The sequence below is a fragment of the Elephantulus edwardii genome, unplaced genomic scaffold (genome assembly GCF_000299155.1).
Source record: "Elephantulus edwardii isolate Elephantulus edwardi_28Jun2011 unplaced genomic scaffold, EleEdw1.0 scaffold00419, whole genome shotgun sequence".
Taxonomy (NCBI): Eukaryota; Metazoa; Chordata; class Mammalia; order Macroscelidea; family Macroscelididae; genus Elephantulus; species Elephantulus edwardii.
The window spans coordinates 279,853-299,682 of record NW_006400169.1 but is presented as its reverse complement, the minus strand read 5'-3'; the positions used below and the strand labels follow the sequence as shown (position 1 = coordinate 299,682).

The following is a 19,830-nucleotide window of genomic DNA, read 5'->3' as shown; positions in this document are numbered from 1 at the left end:
TCTGCTGTTAGGGACCTCTCCAAAGTACTGAAGAGCAATGGTGTCTCTCTGGAGACTAAGGTGCATCTGATACAGGCTATGGTCCTCGCAATCACTTGTTATGCATCAGAGAGTTGGACAATGACCAGTGAGGATAGACGGAAAAGGAGAATTGATGCCTTTGACCTGTGGTCCTGGAGAAGAGTATTGAGAATACCATGGACTGCTAGGAAAACAAACAGGTTTGTGCTGGAAAGGGTTAAACCGGGTGGCTCCTTGGAGGCAAGGATTCTGAGGCTCTGTCTAACATAGTTTGGACATGTTGTGAGGAGAAACTGGTCCTTAGAGAGGGATATCATTCTTGGGAGGGCAGGAGATGAAGGCCCTCTGTGAGGTGGATTGATTCAGTGACTGGGATAATTGGGATGGGAGTGTCGGAGACAGTACGATTGGCACAGGACAGAGCGGAGTTTAGGGCTGTTGTACATAGGGTCACTATGAGTCGCAGGCGACTCGACGGCACATAACAACAACAACAACAACATGCATTACTTTTGTATACTCACTGTGTATTATTTAATTTACAATTTTTAAGAGTTCTTTAAAGAAAGGAAAATAGCAATGGTGACTAGAGAACCGCAAGGAGATGTGGAGAGGGTGAGGAACGCAGGCCAGCTGAGACAAGTTGATGGCTTCAAAGCTCGATTTTTCAGCTCCATGCAAGGGCAGCCCCAAACCAAATTTACAAAGTCCATCAACACCGAGCAAATTCTGACAGATGGTGGCCATGTGTTGCAGAACAGAATTGCCCCACAGGGTTTGGCTTAGTGGAAAGAAGCTGCACTGCAATCCAGAGGGCAGGTTTTAGACCAGCAGCTTCTCTGTGGGTGACCTTCTCTCTCTTTTTTTTTTTTTTTGTCGGCAACCTTCCATAGTGTGATTAACTGCCTTTGAAAAACCACCAGAGAGTCAGCTATGGATAGGTTCCAACTCTACAGTACACAACAACCACAGTCTTTGTAGAAAGGAGCTCTGGTGGCTGAGTGGTAAGAAGCTGTACTGCAATTCTAAGGGCACATTTTTCAAATCTACCAGCTGCTTCACAGAAGCCTGGGAAATCTCCTCCTGTGTAGTGAACTGCAGCTGAAAACCCACTGTAGGGTCAGGTATGGGTCAGTTCTGACTCAATGGCACACAACAAAAACAACAATCTCTGTCGAATCACACTGTTAAGCTTTCTTTTGTGGTGCTGCTGTGTGGGTTCAGATCACTAATATTTAGGTCCGGTGGATTTTCAGAGGCAGTAAATCACACAGGAGGACAGTATCCATCTTTCTCCCACGGAGCTGCTGGTGAATTCAAACCACCTGCCTATGGGTTGACAGCACAACTTCTTATCACTAAGCCATCAGGACTTCTGCAACTATAGCAGGCAGTGATAAAAGAAGGATCCTAAAGCTCATATGGAAATTTATAAACCTGCTACCTTTTCTCATTCTATTTACCCAGTCATTGGTGAGTTATACTCCTTTCTAATGCTGCCAACAAGCTCATTGAACTCCTGTTCACCCATGTTAAGGCACACTCAAAAAGCACCAAATACTATTTACAGGATTAATTTAAGTCCTTCAGTGGCTCTTCATCACCTACCAGATGTAGTTCTTGCTTTCCTGTCGCACGTTATCTCCCTATCTAGAAGCTCATCCACACCACTCTCTTATGTCCTTGTAGTAGAACCCAGTTGTCACATCATATATGAATTAAGACATTCTTACTCCAATTAGAGTTAAGTGCTTCCTCTTCAAGACTTTGCTTTGTCTTCTTGAGATTCCCTTTGAAATCCTCTGTTGAACTCTTTTACTTCAGGTTGTTTCCCCTTTATTTTGGCTTCTTGACTCTCCAGTGCCATTTTCAGAGTCTTTTCTAACATCTATTTCAGTTTTTTTCTTTCTCGTCTGTCTTTGTAAGGACCCTTTACTCTCTTCATGAGTGATACTCTTTATTTCTATAACTCATCTGGTCTTCAATCATTGGTGTTCAATGTTTCCAATCTATTCTTAAAATGAATTTGAAGTTCAGGTAGAATAGACTGAAGATCATATTTTGGTTCTCATAGACTTGTTTTAATTTTCTTCAGCCTCAATTTGAACTTGCATATGGTCTGTTCCACTATCTACTCCTGGCCTTGTTTTTACTAAAAATTTAAGCAAATTATTATAACATAATGTGCAGAGAGCTGGAATTGGAGAATAAAAAAGGACACTTTTATTTTGCTCTGCATTTTTCAAGTTGAGTAAAATGAAAAACAAATTTAAGCTTCAAGTTCTAATATTGAAAGATGCTATTGGCAATATATTGCATGACCCAAGAAGCATTAAAAGATGGAGGGAATACACAGAGTCACTATACCAAAAAGAATTGACTGACCCTGAAAAATTTCAGGAAGTCCCATATGAGCAGGAGCCAATGGTAATGAAGGAGGAAGCTGAAGCTGCACTGAAAGCATTGGTAAAAAATAAGACTTCAGGAATTAATGGGATAACGATTGACATGCTTCCACTAACAGATGCAGCCTTGGATACATTCAATCAGACTATGTCAGAAAATTTGGAGGATAGCTGTCCAGCCAACTGATTGGAAGAGATCTATGTTTGTTCCAATACCCAATAAAGTTGATCCAACAGAATGTGGAAACTTTGGAACAGTATCACTAACATCTCTTGCAAGCAAAATACTGCTGGAGATCATGGAAAAAAATGGCTAGAACAATATTTTGTTAGGCAGCTTCTAGAAGTTCAAGCAGGATTTAGAAGAGGTGGTGGTACCAAAGATACCATTGTTGATGTAGAGTTAAATCCTGTCTAAAAGCAAAGAATACCAGAAGAATGTCTATTTGTGCTTTACTGACAATGCAAAGGCATTTGTGTGTGGACTGTAATTATGGCTAATATTCAGAAGAAGGGAAATCCCAGAACACTCAGTTGTGCTCATGTGAAACCTATACCTAGATCAAGAAGCTATTGTGTGAATGAACAAGGGAATACTACACAGTTTAAAATTAAGAGAGTTATATCTTCTATCCATTCCTACTCAATATGTATGCTGAGCAGATTATTCGAGAAGCTGGAATCTATGAAGAAGGAAGTGGCATCAAGATCATTAATCTGTGTTATGCAGATGACACAACCTCGCTTGCTGAAAGTGAGAACTTGAAGCACTTGTTGAAGATCAGAGAATACAGCCTTCAATATGGACTGCAGCTCAACATCAAGAAAACAAAAATTCTTAACCCTGGACCAATAGGTAACACCATGATAGATGGATTGAAGTTATCAACAATTTCATCTTATTTGGATCCACACACAACATCTTTTGTATCAGCAGGCAGAAAATCAGGAAATCACTGGGAAAGTCTGCAGTCCAGGACCTCTCCAAATAATTGGAGAACAGTGAGGACTAATGTGCATCTCATTCATTGCTGGACAATGAATAAGAAGGCAGAAAAAGAGCTGATGTTTTTAAGTTGTGGTGTTGGAGAAGAGTATTGAATATCCATCATATGAACTGCCAAAGAACAACTATGTCTTAGAGAAAGTACAGTCTGAGTACTCCATGGAGGCAAAGATGTTGAAGGTTCATCTCACATACTTTGGGCATGTTGCTAGGAGATGCTTGCTACTCCATGGAAAAGGACATCATGCTTGGAAAGGTGGAGAGTCAGCAAAAGAGAGGAAGACTTTCAATTAGGTTGATTGACATGGTGACTGCCACAATGGGCTCTAGTGTGTTAGGAAATGTGAGAATGGCACAGGATAGGATAGGGTTCAGATCTGTTGTTCATAGGGTCACTATTGGTCATACTGGACTAAAAAGCTTCTAACAATAACAATCTCAGGACTTGCATGTTGTTGTTGTTATGTGCCATCAAGTCACCTGTGACTCATAACAACCCTAAGTACAACAGCCTTAAATTATGCTCTGTCCTGTGCCAATCTTACTGTCTCCAACACACCTATCCCCATTATACCAGTCATTGGCTTAATCCACCTTGGCTTAATCCATCTTTTTGAGGGTCTTCCTCTCCTGCACTGTTCCTCTACCCTCCCAAGCATGACGTTCTTCTCAAGGATTGATCTTGCCTTGCAGTATGTCCAAAGTATGTCAGACAAAGCTTCAGAATTTTTGCCTCCAAGGAGCAGCCTGGCTTCACCCTCTCCAGGACAAACTTGTTTATTCTCCTAGTAGTCCATAGTATGTTCCATACTCTTCTCCAGCACCACAGCTCAAAGGCATCAATTTTCCTTTTATCATCCTTAGTCATTGTCCAGCTTTCTGATGCATAGCAAGTAATCACAAAGGCCATGGCCTGTATCAGATGCACCTTAGTCTCCAGACTGACATCATTGCTCCTCAGTACTTTGGAGAGGTCTTTGACAGCAGACTTTCCCAATGTAATTCATCTCTTAATTTTCTGGCTGCTGGTACCAAGAGTGTTGATAGTAGAGCCAAGCAAACTAAAACTGTTAAAAATCTCAAACTCTTCAACATCTATCATGATGCTACCAAATGACCCAGTGGTGAGAATCTTTGTTTTCTTAATGTTGAGCTTCATCCATACTGAAGACTTGCATGGGAGCCTATATTTGCCTATAGTGTGTCATTTAGCAAAATAATTGATGGCATAGTTTATTAGACTATGAAACCTTCAGAACCAGGGAGTCATAATCATGGGATCAATCAATGGAGATCTCAGAAGTAATCAGAATAGGCCTAGGGCTGAATCCAGGCCTACTGGTGTTCCTTCCCTCTCCCCTACTACTGATAATTATTTATTTGGTGTTCACTCCACAGTCAAGGACTCTGAGAAATGGGAAATAGTCTACCATGTTACGTGCTATCAAGTTTGAACTGACTCATAGCGGACCCTCCAGCAGGTTTTCAGAGGCAGTATATAGCACAGAAGGAAATTTCCCATCTTTCTCCCATGGAGCAGCTGGTAACTTCAAACCACATGCCTTTGGGGTTGAGCACAGTCTATGATAATGAGACTTTTCAGTCTATCTACTAAGACTTTCAGTACTGAAAGTCAAATAAATTTTTAAAAGATCTATTTGTAGATTTGTTTCTCTCACTTTCTAACATTATCATTACTTATTTCCTTAAGATACCTGATGACTTAAATACAAGTCAATATTAGAAATACTGTGTTTTGCAAAGTGTAGTGTCAGGATTGAGAACTTGGAATGGTGCCTTTACTTAATCAGTTCAGAGTAACTCAATGATATCAATCGGCATGATGATACACACATGCATATCTCGGAGCATTATGCCTGCTGTTGTCAGGTGCTGTGGAGTTAATTGAGACTCATAGGCATTCTGTGATGTGCCATCATCACAGTCTCTGGTATACTTGAGCCCACTATTACAGTCACTATATCAATCCATAAAGTTCAACTTCTTTAGTTGCTCAGCATACAGACTGAGCTTGTATGGAGAAAAAATACAACACTGACACACACATTTCCTGATTTTAAGCCATGCAGTGTTCTCCTGTTCTGTTCAGAAAACAATTTCTTAAACTAAGTATAAGTTTCACAAGTCTGGTCATACATATTTAATAAAAAAATTATGAAAGAGTAAGATACAGCATACATTCTAATTTAAATCACTAATCATTTTCCCAAAAGGTGGGACTATTTGGATTATACAGTGCATTCGGCTCTTTGCCTCCCCTTCACCCATTTTCTCCATTTTCTAAAAGTAGTCTGGCCAAGGATAGACAGGTGATCAAAACTGGTTCACCAAGACTCAAGTCTCAAACTTTTGGCCTTTCCCTCATCTCACTGTTAGCTGGATTTAGGAGTTTCTGACAACTCTCTTGTCCCATGAGGGCTGTCTCATTTCACGTGACCTCTAGAGAAGGTTTCTTGCACAGGGCAGCAGAGCTGAGACAAGAAGAACAAAGTCAAACTCCTTCAATCTTATCTAACTCCTAGATGCAACCATACCTGACTGAAGATACATCCTGACATGCTAACTACCCAATAAACTCTCTTTATCACTTATGAGATTTTGGAGTTTTTTGTTTTTATTTTGTCTACCCTTTGCAACCACAGATCCAGTCTAAGTCAACTGAAAGGATAATCTTCCATTGGGAACAACATGTGTGAATGTTTCTTAGCTTTTACATTCTGTAATATTTTGGAAGTTGATGTTTGGTAGCTTACCTTTCCCCAAGCAGAACATTTGAGAGACTGATAAATGAGGGGAAATCCAGTGTATTCATGACAGGGTAGGCATGGATGGGTACAAGCAAGGTTTCATCTCCCTAAAATGGACAGGAAACTATCAAATCTACCATACTTAAGATTAAATTTTTAAAAATATACATCTGTAGATCATTTATTTCTTCTTTTATTTTCTGGAATTAAAATTACTTCCTTAAGATAAATGATTATATATAAGTATGTTGTTGTGGTGGTGGTGTTGAGTCAGAATTGACTCATAGTTGACCCTCCAGTGGATTTTCAGAAGCAGTTAATTGTATGGGAGGAGACTGCCCATCCTTTCTCCCATGGAGCAGCTGGTAGTCTTGAACTGTGTGCCTTCTGGTTTGCAAGGCAGCTTCTTGTCAGTCCCTGCTATACTACCTGGCTCTGCCCTTCTGCCCTGCATGCTATGCTCCAAGATTTGAAGGTGGGAATCTTTGGGATGACATTCAGTGTCCAGAGAAGCTGATGACAATGGTGAACAGCTGTTACAGCTGTGGCAGCTCTAAGGTATGCTGACCCTGTGTAAGTCAGAGCATAGCCAAGCTCCCAAGGCACTAAGTGGCTGATTTCTTTGAAGCAGATCTCCAGGCCTTTCTTCTGAGGCACCTTGTGTGGAACTAGAACCCTCAATGTTTTGATTAGTAGCAAAGTGCAAATTGCTTACACCATAGCAAAGACTGTTCCATTTCTGCTTCTGTCTCAGAGACTCTTACAGAATCACACTCTTCACTGACCCAACATAGAGAAATCAGCACAGAGTCATCTGATCCACATATTCAAATATGAACTGGCAAGAAGTTCAAAGGCCTGCCTCTAGTAGTCACATGTATGATTTTTTTCAACCTCTCTAGCCTCATTTCTTCTATGATAAAATGAGAATACCTACCCTAAGAGGGGTTTATTAGAAATAAAGCAGATGATTTAGCATGCTAAAAGTACTACATAATTTTGAGATATTATTGTTGTTATGTGCCACTGAGTCACTTGTAACTCATAGTGACCCTATGTATAACAGCTCTGAATCCTTATCTATCCTAAGCCAACCTCACTGTCTCTGATAAACCTACCCCTACTACCCCAGTCACTGAGTCAATCCATCTCACCCAGGGATTCCTCTCTTGTGTTGTCCCTCCACCCTTCCAAGCATGATGTCCCTCTCCAAGTACTGGTCCCTCCTTGCAACATGTCCAAAGTATGTGAGACAAAGCTTCAGAATCCTTGCCTCCAAGGAGCAACCTGGTTTCACCCTCTCAAAGATTAACCTGTTTGTTCTCTGAGCAGTCCATGGTATATTCGGCTCCAGTACCACAGCTCAAAGGCATAAATTCTCCTTCTATCATCCATAGTCACTGCTCAACTTTCTGATGCGTAGCACGTGATTATAAAGATCACAGACTGGATCAGGCACACCTTAGTCTCCAGACTGACATCACTGCTCTTCAACACTCTGGAGAGATCCCTGACAGCAGACTTTGCCAATGCAATTTGTCATTTGATTTTGTGGCTGCTGGTACCAAGCAAACAGAAGTTGTTAAGAATTTCAATCTCTTCACCGGCTATCATGATGCTGCCAATTGGTTGAGAGGTAAGAATCTTTGTTTTCCAGAGGCTGCACTTTAATCCATATTGAAGGCTTCTTGACCTTCTGCATTAGGCACTTCAAGTTCTCCTCAGTTTCAGCAAGCAAGATTGTACCATCTACATAATGCAGGTTGTTACTGAGTCTTCCTCCAATCCTGACGCCACATTTCTCTTCAGAGAGTCCAGCCTTCTGGATGATCTGTTCCACTTATAGATTGAAGAGGTATAGAGATAGGATACATTCTTGGTGTACACTCTTCCCAATTTTGAACCATGTATGTTTCCTGGATCTGTTCTGACAACTGCCTCCTGGTCCAAGAATAGGTTTTGCATAAGCACAATCAAGTGTCTAGGATTCTCATTCTTCTCTGAGTTAGCTACACATTGATGTGATCCACAAAGTCAAATGCCTTTGCATAGTCAAGGAAACATAGATTGACACAGGAGTGCATTTATGCGACTTGTAAAGCTTCCAATGCCCTCATGATACATGAGGTTAAAGGGACAAGGTAGGCAGATAGGGATGTACCATAAACAGGGTCCCTGGCTCTGCCCAGTGTTCAGGAGCTGCTTTCTTCTGACTGTAACCCACCTCTACACACAGCCTCTCTATGCCCAACAGGCTGGCTACCAGGGTAACACCAGTGCCACATTCAGAAAGGGGTTCTTTTCATTCAATCACTCTTTTTTCCCTCTTTGAAGTATACGTTTGATCCCTTTTACTTCCACAGAATTTAAGAGACTCACCTTACAGTGAACTTGGATGCAATCATAATAATAGCGCCACTCATCTGGAGAAAATGTAATAGTTACCGTGAGGGCTAAGCCAGGGACAAGGTGGTGTTTCTGAAAGACAAGTGACTGGTCAGGACAAGCCCCTGGCCAATGAAAGAACAGGACTCTGGGTGGACAATATACCCGCCCCAAGCTAATCTATGACACATAAGACCCGACTGCAGGCACCAGGGAGAGGATAGGCAGCTAGCCGACACTCACTTTTTTCACATACTTGATCTGGAAGTATTTGGTTTTGGGTGGTAAAATGTGAACATTTATGACCTCATTGGAAATATTGACCAGATTCTAGGAGAGAAAAAGAAGTGTTAACAGTAAATACAATGCTTTATTTGCATAGTTATTACATTTATTTATGCCTCATCTTGCTCTTTCATTAATTTGAAAAACTGTATTTTTTAAAAAATATGAAAGATATGAAATGTCTCATTGCTGTTAGGCTAGAACCAAATGATAGCTAATCCACTAGCAAGGTTTTAGAGACTATAAATCTCACAGGAGGATACTGCCCATCTTTCTCTGAGGAGCTGCTGGTGAATTCAAATTGGTGTGGTCTTTGGGCTAGCAGTGCAACTCTTTGCGGACTTGGCCACCGAATGTCCCTCATGTCTTCTGTCAGTGGAGACTGCTGTACTTGTACATATCATCTCTCACCTTGTACCCCATCCAGATTTTCTCTGGTGGGTGTAACTTTGGTTGAACTCTCTTTAAGATTGTGATTCAATTGATCTAAGAAGCACACTCTTAATTGCATACCACTGGTTCTTGGGTAATCAGAAAAAAAGGAGTATGTGTTAGCTGGCTTCTCAAACACCCATCCGTCAATGTGTCATCTTCAGTGGTTTGCATACTGCTAGGACACAGGAAGTGATGTCACTAGTATTTCCAATACCAGCAGGGACATCTATGATGGACAGGTTTCATCAGAGCTTCCAGACTAAGGCAATCTACTTCTGAAAATTATCCAGTGGAAACCCTATGACTCACAACAAAATAATACGCAAAAGAGTGCCAGAATATGAGCTCTTTACGTTGGAGCTCTAGCTCTCAAAATACTTGTGCATGCAGCCATCATGAAGTAAAGGCTACTAAGAGACAACCCATAACAACAAAGGACAGCATCTAGTACACTTTTAGGGCAAATGAAGAACTGGAGACCGTGTGCTCTCTGGTTATGAGAAAAGATCATCACTGGAAGGCAGACAATCTAGGTGATTAAGTGGGTCTCTAAGTAAAGGGCCATTTTTATTTTTTCTAAAAAGAAAGCAAGAATTTTGGGATATGGGGGTCTGGGCTGTGTCAGAGCCATGGGAAGGTGAAAAGACTTTGTTCTTATTCTTATGGGATAACTCAATTATTGGTTTATAAAGTTTACATTAAAAACTTGTGAGCTACCTACAACCAGGAGAAGATAAAATAGATGAATGGGATCCTCTAAGAATCCAATCGCTATGCATATACAAAAACTTCTCCAACAGGGTAAAAAGGGAAGCCACAGACTGGGGAAAAGTATTTGGTAATGACCTATCAGATAAGGGACTTATATCCAGAATTAATAAAATACTCAAGCACCACAACAAGATAAAGGTAAATAATCCAATAGAAAAATGGGCACAGGATATGAACAGACACTTCACCAAAGAAGGCAATCATATGGCTAACAAGCACATGAAGAAATGTTCAAAATCCCTAGCTCTAAGAGAGATGCAAATTAAAACAACTATGCGATATCATCTCACGCCAGTCAAAATAGCAAAATTTAACAGAACAGCAAGCAACAAATTCTGGTGAGGTTCTGGAGAAACTGAAACCCTTATTCATTGTTGGTGGGAGTGTAAAATGGGGCAGCCACTGTGGAAGGCAGTATGGCGCTTTCTCAAAAAGTTGCAAATAGAGATACCATTTGACCCAGCAATTCCACTACTGGGAATATACCCCAAAGAGACTATAACTGACATCCAAGCAGATATATGCACACCCATGTTTATTGCGGCTTTGTTCACAATAGCAAGGAGTTGGAAACAACCTAAGTGCCCATCAACAAATGAATGGATAGAGAAGCTGTGGAATATTCACACAATGGAATACTATGCTGCATTGAAAACCAAAGAACTCATGCACTATTATTCAAAATGGGTGACCCTGGAGAACATTATGCTGAGTGAAGTATCTCAGTCACAAAAGGACAAATACTGCATGGTGCCACTGCTGTAAACCAGGACTGACATCAGGATTGGGAGGAGACTGAGAAAGACAGGTTCAGTAATGTATACTGCACTGAAACAGATAAGGGAGAAAACTGTTTAAAAGGGATATGTGGTTAGGTATTTTTGTCATGATAGGAGTCCAGAGTGAAGGCTGCATAGTGGAGTGGACCTGGGGGAGGGTTAGTAAAGCAATGAAATAATTTTTCTTTTACTTTTCCAAAAGGGTAGTGTACTGGTGTGGGGGGAGGGTTGGGAGGGGAGAAAAGAGCAACAATGAATGAATTGAAATCCAAAGTCTCTGTAAATTTTCATTGAAATGAATAATAAATTTTAAAAAAATCTAGTCAACTTCCAGCTAAGGTACAACTATTGATTTCTACTCATCTGGAGCTAAAGAGAACCAACCATTCAAAGAAGAAACTAGTCCATGAGACTACTCACTCATGCAAGCCATAGCCTGATCTAGCTTGAGACTCAGAAAGGCAAATGGTGCTACTACTACCACCATTTCTGCTCCCTGGTCTAATAGAAGGTCTTGGACAGAATGGGAGAAAAATGTAGAAAACTCAAAATCATAAACACACACACACACACACACACACACACACACACACACGACTAATAAAGACTTGAGGAAACACCAATGCTACTGCCTTAAGAGAACTTTGAACTTGGAACTGAAGCTACTCTTAAAGACCTTTCAGCCAAATTATAAAGTAAATAATATCACCCATGAGAACTGTGATCCTTTAAAATAATCAGTTATTTGAGACCAAATGGTCAATATTTGCCCTAAACCAAAAATAAAAATGTAAAAAGAAGCAGAGAAACCAAATGAACGGAAACAATAAAAACAGTCTGGAAATGAGAATGCCCACACATTGTGGAAAAGGTAACCAAGGCTACAGAACAATTTGTATAAAAATTGTTAAATGGGTATATCATTTGGTAAATAAACTTTTGCTTTCACCAAAAACTCAGTATGTTATTATTTCAATAAATCTTTTCCCTCCCAACTCTCAGACAGAGGATGAGCAACCAGAGAGAGTTTCAAAAGAACTCAACCAGAAGCAGTTATATCACCCATCATTTCCTCAACAATTATTCAGGGAATGCAAAACCCATGCCTCTTGTGAGGCATGTGCTTCTCATGAGACCAAGACCTTTGGGGACCTTACATTCTCTCTGCTGCAAGATGCCAATGGCTGTGTGGCATGGCCAGCTCAAAAGGGGCTTCCAGCCACCACATCTGCTGCATCTGCTAAAGTTTACAGCCCAGACTCAGCTCACTCACACCCTGGCCAACATCTGAGCCACCACCAGCCAGGTTGAGAGGCTGCTGTTTAAAGCACAATCCTTCCCAGGACATCAGACTACTACCACCATTAGATGGAGCCCCACTGCCCCACTGCCTACAGACTGCCCAGCTGCTGCCCTTGTTAGTCAGCACCAGGAGCATCAATATCACAGGATATTTAGGGGAAACATTGCTGTCTAGGTACACTATGCGAGACCCGTTAAGCTCAACTGGGGACAGGCAGGTTGAGAAGCCACTTCTAGAAGGGAACAACAGGCTTTTTGGTTTGTCATCCGGGTACTTTGGGGGAACACTGCTATCAGGTGCTCAGCTCTGTGGGTCATAGGGAAAGAAAGAAGCACAGATATACAGGCACTTCCCAAAACATTGCCATACTCTGGGTAATTATACAGTTACAACTGCCTAATATTTACTAGGAAAAAAAAAGACACATATAATGTCAAGAAAGCAGAAATCCACCTCAGGCATCAATGAATGAATAATCTATTAGGAAACAAATGAAGCATCAATAAATTAAAAAACATTGAAATAATACAAAGTATCTTCTCAGATCACAGTACCATAAAACTAGAAATTAACAAGAGTAAAGGACAGTAAAGCTTACAAAACCACCCATGTGAAAATTAAATCCCTCTCTGCTAGAATATGATTGGGTTATGAAAGAAATAAAGAATGAAATTAAAAAGTTTCTTGAAACAAATAAAAATGAAAATACAACTTACAAAAACCTCTGAGATGACAGAGTGATGGGCACAGAGCAAGCAGGACACATGGTATTTGAGTGAGAACTATTATAAAAATAATTAGTTTGGTAGCCTCAGTGGGTAGCAGTGAGCTTTGGTGGGGAGCAGCAAGCCTTGGTGCGGAGCAGGGAGCTGTGGCAAGACCCACCTGGCAGGAGCAAGCAGGAGAATGGGAATTTGAGTGAGACACTTGGAGGGAGGGGAATCACATGACTGCTAGAACCCGTAGGACGCTTTCACCTCAAGCAGGAGATGTGAGAAAGCTGGAGCTCACCTGGGGTGACAGACCCAGTGCTTGAAGGAAAATCAAGGCTTCTTGATTTTCCATTTAGATCCCTCCGATGTGCATCTGCATGTGCACCCCTCCTCTGCCCTCATATGTGTATGTATGTGTGCCCATCCTGTGTGCACCTGTGTGCATGCTTGCCTAACCCTCTTCTGGAGCAGTGACTTCTGATCAAGAACCAACTATGGTTTCAGGCATGAAAAACACTACCACAGCAATGTCACAAAAGAAGGAGGCTACCTCACAAACTACACAAGCCTAAAGCATGATATAACCCCCAAAATGTGACAGAGTGTCAATGGATTTCCTGAAGACAGGAAGTCTGATGGAACTTTCTGACACAGAATTAAAAGAACAATGATTGAATAGTTTCAATGGGTGAAAGACAAACTTGAAGAATCACAGGACACTACAAGAAAAACCAGAAGCTTAAAAAAACAATCCAAAATAATGCAGATAAAACATATGAGGCATTAGAGTTCTGGAAAAACAAGAAACAACAATCCAAGTGATATAAAAGAATTTTCACCACCGATTTGCTAAAGTAAAAAGCAGAATCAAAAAGGAAGGAAAAAGAAGAAAACCTAAGAATAATGTGGAATATCATCAAGGGAAATAACATGCACATCATTGGAATTCCAGAATAGGAAGAAGCAAGTAAAGGAATTAAAAATTTTGTGGAAGAATTACTAGAAGAAAACCCAGGCACAATGAAGAATGAGAGAATACATATTCAAGAAGCTGAGCAAACACCATATAGAATAGACGCAAAAAGAAAAACACCAAGCTATATCATAGTCAAATTTGCCAGACAGAACCAAGATAAGGAGAGAATTCTGAAGGCAGTGAGAGAGAGTAGATATAAGAATAAGCAGAACTGTCAATCAAATATGAAGGAGAGATAATGTTCTCAGAAAAATAAAACCTAAAGGAGTTTGTAAAAACAAGACCAGTGCTGCAGGAAACACTGAGAGACGTCCTTCTTACAAAGTACTAGAGAATGCTAGATGGACCAAGGTAATTAGCAACAACACCAAAAAGAATTCAACAAAATGACTGCAATAAAACCTTGTCTCTCAATAATCACACTGAATATGAATGGTTTGAATGCACCACTGAAGAGAAAAAAAGTAGTAGACTGGATAAAAAAACCCTAAAATCCATCAATACGTTCTCTACAAGAGACACACCTGAAAAATGAAGATAATGACTAAAAATAAAAGAGTAGTAAAAAAAAATATACCAAGCAGATGGAAACCAGGAAAAAGCAAGAGTAGCAATAATAGTCTCTGATTAAGTAAATTTCAATGCAAAAACTATCACAAAGGACAAGGAAGGCCACTACATAATGATTAAAAGGTCAGTAGAATGAGAGGACATAACAATAATAAATATCTATGCACCAAATGAAAGACCTGCAAAGTACATAAAACAAACATTAACAAAACTAAAAAAATGAAATAGACAACACTACTATAGTACCTGGAGATTTTAATGCATCACTCTCAAGAAAGAATAGAAGAACTATCATAAAGAAACTCAACAAAAATGCTGAAGAATTAAACCAAACAATAAACAAACTCAATCTCATAGATACTTACATCCTAAAGCACTAAAAAAATCCACAGTATACTTTCTTCTGCAATGTGCATGAAATGTTCTCAATAATGACATTTTAGTTCACAAGACAAGCATTAATACATTTAAAAAAAACATAAAAATAATACAAAGCATCTTCTCAGACTACAATGCTACAAAATTAGAAATTAATAACAAGAGAATAAAGGAGGAAAAAAACGCACATGCATTTAAAAGCTGAATAACACCTTGCTTGAACATGAGTGGCTAGCAGAAATAAAAACGGAAATTAAAAAGCTTCTTGAAATAAATGACAATGAAGACAGCACTTACAGAAACCTCTGGGAAACAGCCAAAGCAGTAATCAGAGATCAATTTAGAGCAGTAAGCAAATACATCAAAGGGCAGAAAAAAATGGCTATTGACTCTCTAACCCAACATCTCCAACAAATTGAAAAAAAGTACAGCAGAAATGCTGACAATCTCCAAAAAAAAAAAAAAGAAAGAAAAGAAATTATAAAAATTCAAGTGGAAATAAACAGAAAAACAAAATTGAAACCATAAACAATACTAGGAGTTGGTTCTTTGAAAAGGTCAATAAAATCAACAAACCACTAACAAAGAAAAATAAGAAAAAGACACAAATAATCCGAATATGGGATTAAACAAGCAACATCACAATAGAAACAACTAATAAAAAAAGGCTAACATTGGAATATTATAAAAACTATACTCAAACAAATATGACAATCCAGAGGAAATGGACAAATACTTAGAAATGCACTACCACCTAAACTGTTCTTGTTGTTATGTGCCATTGCGACTCTATGCACAAGAGCCCTAAATGCCATTATATCCTGTGCCAACCTCACCGTCTCAAACAGACTCATTCCCACCACTCCACTCACACAATCGATCCATCTCATTGAAGGTCTCCCTCTCCTGCACTGTCCCTCCACTTTCCCAAACATGATGTCCCTCTCCAAGGACCAGTCCCTCCTTGAAACATGCCCAAAGTATGTCAGACAAAGCTTCAGAATTCTTAACTCCAAGGAGCACTCTGACTTCACCCTCTCCAGGACAGACCTGTTTGTCCTTCTAGCAGTCCACGGTATATTCAACACTCTTCTCCAGCACCACAGCTCAAAGGCATCAATTCTCTTTCTATCATCCCTATTCATTGTCCAGCTTTCTGATGCACAACACATAACTGAGAAGACTATAGCCTGGACCAGGTGCACCTTAGTTAGTCTCTAGCCTGATGTCGTTGTTCGTCAGTACACTTGAGAGGTCCCTCACAGCTGACTTTTCCAATGCCATTCCTCTGCTGATTTCCTGGCTGTTCTTACCAAGGGTGTTGACTGTGGAACCAAGTAAACTAAAACCATCAACTATCTCAATCTCCTCACCATCCATACTGATGCTGCCAATTGGTCCAGTGGTGAGAATCTTTGTTTTCTTGATGTTGGGCTTCAATCCATATTGAAGGCTGCAGTCTTTGACCTTCTGCAGCAAGTGCTCAGGTTCTCCTCAGTTTCAGAAAGCAGGGTTGTGTCATCCGCAAAATGCAGGTTGTTGATGATTCTTCCACCAATCCTGATGCCACATTCCTCCTCATACAACTCAGCATCTCAGATGATTTGTTCTGCATACAGATTGAAAGGATATGGAGACAAAATACATCCTTGACGGACCGTCTTCTTGATTTTGAACCTAGTGTCTCCTTGCTCTGTTCTGAGGACAGCCTCTTGGTCCAAAATATAGGTTTCACATTAGCACAATCAAATGTTCTGGGATTCCCATTCTTCTCAGAGTCAGCCATAGTTTGTTGTGATCCACACAATCAAAAGCCTTTGCATAGTCAATGAAGCACAGATAGACATTCTTCTGGTATTCTCTGCTTTCTGCCAAGATCCATGTAATATTAGCTATAATATCTCTAGTACCACAACCTCTTCTAAATCCAGCCTGCACATATGGCAGTTCTCTGTTGACATATTGTTCCAAACATTTTTGGATAATTTTCAGCAGAATCTTGCTTGCATGTCATATTAATGATGTTGTTTGATAATTTCCACACTCTGTTGAGTCATGTTTCTTTGGAATAGGAACAAATATCGACCTTTTCCAGTCAGTCGGCCAGCTGGCTGTCTTCAGAATTCTTGGCACAACTTAAGTGAGCACATCAGGGCAGCGTCTGTTTGTTGAAATAAATAAATTGGTATGCTGTCAACTCCTGGAACCTTGTTTTTTGCCAATTCCTTAAAAGCAACTTGAACTTCCTTCTTCATCACCATAGGTTCTTGCTCATATGTTATTTCATGAAATTCCTCTGTGTCAGCCAATTCCTTCTGATAGTGACTATGTACTCTTTCCATCTTCTTTTGATACTTTCTGGATCATTTAACATACTACCAAAAGTATACCTAAGTATTGCCACCTGTGGCTTGAATTTGTTTTTCAACTCCTTCAGCTTAAGAAACACTGAGCAAGTTTGGCCCTTTTGATTTTCTGACTCTAGCTCTCTGCACCTAAACTGAAACAAACTAAAACTGAACACCTGAACAGACCCATTATAAAAGAAGAAATTGAAAACGTAATAAAAGAACTTCCAGGGAAAAAAAAAAAAAGCCCGGACCAGATGGTTTTACAAATGACTTTTATAAAACATTCAGAGAACTGTCACCAATTCTACAGAAACCATTTCTGAATATAGAAAAATAAGCAAATTTTCAGGCTCATTCTATGAGGCACATATCCTTGATACCAAAACTTGGTAAAGACACCACCAAAATAAAAAACTATAGGTCAATATCTCTCATGAACATGGATGCAAAAATCCTGAATAAAAAAAAAACATTCCTGGCCAATAGAATCCAAAGATACATGAAAAAATTATTCACCATGACCAAGCGGGATTCATAACAGGTACGGAACAATGGTTCAACATAAGAAATATAATCCATGTCATTCATCACATTTACAAAGCAAACAACAATAACCACATAATCCTATTAATTGATGCAGAAAAGGACTTTGACAAAATCCAACACCTTTTCTTGAGTAAAACACTCAACAAAATAGGAATAGAAGGGATTAGAGGTGAATTTCTTCAATATAGTACAAAGTATATATGCAAACCCAAGAGACAACACTGTTCTCAATGGAGAGAGACTAAAGGCATTCCCTTTGAGAACAGGAACTAGGCAACGATGTCCACTATCACCTCTCCTATTCAATATTGTATTGGAAGTCTTAGTGGCAGCAATAAGACAAGAGAAGGTAATAAGAGATATCCAAATTGGCAAGGAGGAGGTAAAATTATTTGTATATGCAGATTATACGATAGTATACTTAGAAAACAATAAAGACTCATCAAGAAAACTACTGGACATAGTTGACCAATTCTGCAAAGTGACAGAATACAAGATCAACATAAAAAATCAATTAGATTTCTCTACAGTAACAAAGAGAATACAGAATTGGAAAACAATAACCATCACAATAGCTGTCACAAGATTAAATATATGGTAGTAAATCTAACTAGAAACCCAGGCTCTGCTTTAAGTGGGCTAAAGAAGGTCATTAGGCTAAAGCATGTCTTACTCCCCAGCCTCCACCAGGACCTTGCCCCAGGTGTGGAGAAAAGCAGCATTGGAAGGAAGACTGCCCCCTCTCTTCCCAAAGGGAGAGATCAGTCCCTTCTGCTCCCCAGTTGACTGTCTCTCAGCCAGACCAGAGCTTACTCAGCCTGCTAGCCCTAGCCAGTGAAGACTGAAGGTGCCAAGGGCCACCAGCCTCATCAAACATTACCTTGGAGGAGTATAGGGTAACCATTCAAGTTGCAGACAAGCCAATCTACCTTTTAATCGACACAGGGGACACTTACTCTTCCCTACCTGAATTTTCAAGGCCAACCTTCCCCTCACAGATCTCTGTTGTTGGTGTTGATGGTTTTGTTTCCTCACCTCTAACCACTTCTCCCCTCCCCTGCCAAATACAAGGAGTCACTTTTTCACACTCCTTCCTCATTTTACCTTGATTTCCTATGCCCATTTTAGGCTGAGACTTGCTTTCCAAATTTAAAGCTGCTCTCTTTTCACCTTCCCATAACAAAATCTATCTCTATCCTCTTCTTAACTATAAAGCAAACAGATATTCAAGATATACTCCCTGCCCCTTCCTGCACAAGTAGTAAAATCCATGATAACCAAGGCCCAAGTTACCCCATAATCTTATAAAGGCATTACTCTCTCAGGACTAAAAAAACTCACCCTGCCAGTTAACTAAAAAGCCACTATAAAACATTTTAACAACCACTTTTCAAATTCTAGGTCATACCAGCCCAGTCCTCACTAAAAATTGTTGGCTTTGTCTTCCGTTAAGACAGGGGGCATATGTAGCCACTCCTATTCCACATAATTGGACTTCAGAAAATAACACCTCAATAGAATAAGTCTCATAGGTCAGCTAACAGATAATGTAATCCTCCTCCTTACCACAAATGTTACCTGCCTACATTCAATTAGCAGCACAAAAGCAGTAGGCAATGTTTTCTCCTCTTATTGTAATCAAACCTTTCCTTGTCACATAATGCCACTCAATGCTCTACCTCAGAGGTATTCTTCATCTGTGGCAACTCAGCTTACTGTCGCCTGCAGAGCAGTTGCACTGGATTCTGTGTACATGCCTTTTTAACTCCCAAAATTTCTATACTTACAAAAGACCAAATTCAAAATGCTCTGTGTTCCCCATCAGACAAAAACAGGCCAGTACTCCTGGGAGCAGGTCTTGCAGCAGCCATAGGAAAAGATGCAGGGGGAATTGAGACAGCAACCTACTTTTGCTACTAACTCCCCCAAGATTCACGCATTTCGTTACAAAATCAGGTAGAAATCCGAGCAGCAGTTAGCCCCCAAAACCAATGAGCATTAAACTTATTAACACTGCTGGAGAATGCTGCTATCAAGAAAACCAGTCAGGAATAGTCACAGACAAACCCCACTCAATATCACAAAGAATTTCACTATCTTTTTTTTAAAATTTTTTTTTATTTTTATTTTTTTAATTA

At 39.9% G+C, this 19,830-nt stretch overlaps 1 protein-coding gene across 1 annotated transcript in view; it reads right to left on the bottom strand.

The window, feature by feature from the left end:
• Nucleotides 1–19,830, bottom strand: part of LOC102866468 (primary ciliary dyskinesia protein 1-like) — a 274,244-nt gene that overhangs the window by 237,304 nt on the left and 17,110 nt on the right. The window contains exons 3-5 of the mRNA XM_006902504.1: nucleotides 8,829–8,915; nucleotides 8,580–8,678; nucleotides 6,207–6,307 (exon numbers count right to left, since the gene is read on the bottom strand). Of these exons, the coding sequence (XP_006902566.1) occupies nucleotides 6,207–6,307; nucleotides 8,580–8,678; nucleotides 8,829–8,915 (287 nt within the window). The remainder of the gene's footprint in view (nucleotides 1–6,206; nucleotides 6,308–8,579; nucleotides 8,679–8,828; nucleotides 8,916–19,830) is intronic.